This window comes from Dendroctonus ponderosae, unplaced genomic scaffold (assembly GCF_020466585.1).
Source record: "Dendroctonus ponderosae isolate FM_Combo_2020 unplaced genomic scaffold, Dpon_F_20191213v2 Dpon_F_20191213_2, whole genome shotgun sequence".
In the NCBI taxonomy this organism is placed as follows: Eukaryota; Metazoa; Arthropoda; class Insecta; order Coleoptera; family Curculionidae; genus Dendroctonus; species Dendroctonus ponderosae.
Window position 1 is genome coordinate 13274829 of NW_026018165.1, and position 792 is coordinate 13275620.

The 792-nt window shown below is 42.3% G+C and overlaps 1 protein-coding gene across 1 annotated transcript in view; it reads left to right on the forward strand.

Annotated features, from left to right (window-relative positions):
- Nucleotides 1–39: 39 nt before the first annotated feature.
- Nucleotides 40–792, forward strand: part of LOC109544473 (NADH-quinone oxidoreductase subunit B 2) — a gene marked incomplete at its 5' end in the record, with an annotated part of 1167 nt that continues 414 nt past the window's right edge. Inside the window, 2 exon segments of the mRNA XM_048663778.1 lie at nucleotides 40–395; nucleotides 569–757. Coding sequence (XP_048519735.1) covers nucleotides 40–395; nucleotides 569–757 — 545 coding nt within the window.

The window sequence follows — 792 nt, forward strand, 5'->3', positions numbered from 1 at the left end:
ATTTGTTAACCTTAAAAACCCCTTTTATTCTATTTCAAGATGTTGCGGAGCGCTCTTGTGCCAGCCAAAGAGGCTTTAAACAACCAGTGTGTCGTGAGATCGTTCGTTGCTTGTTGCAACAATCTGAAGGTACAGAAACGCGATCAGTCCACGACCCAAGTTAGAGATCAATCTACACAACCTGCAACTGCTTCTTCTACAGAGGTGGCCGCCCAGAAGCGCAAACCCTATTCTCCGTTTCAAAACACGAACAATGTTGCAGAATATGCCCTGGCCAGACTCGACGATCTGCTCAATTGGGGCAGAAAGGGCTCGGTTTGGCCTCTTACTTTTGGCTTGGCTTGTTGTGCTGTTGAGATGATGCACATTGCTGCCCCAAGATATGATATGGACAGGTAAGACAACAGGTCGATTTTAACTAAGCTTGAGTAATTAAAGGCATGTTTATTACACGTTTTTAGCCAGAATTCATTATCACTTGATAGTTTCATGGTTTTGATGTTCAGAACATTTCAGTTTTTTTGTGAATGTTTGGCAGAAAATATCTAAATTTTGCTTTTACTTGCAGGTATGGTGTCGTATTCCGTGCGTCACCACGTCAAGCTGACTGCATTATCGTAGCAGGAACTTTAACCAATAAAATGGCTCCTGCCCTAAGAAAGGTTTACGATCAAATGCCAGAGCCCAGATGGGTTATATCGATGGGCAGTTGTGCCAATGGTGGCGGATATTATCATTATTCCTACTCTGTGGTTCGGTAAGTAAGAGAGCATTTATCAAAATTTTTATGAT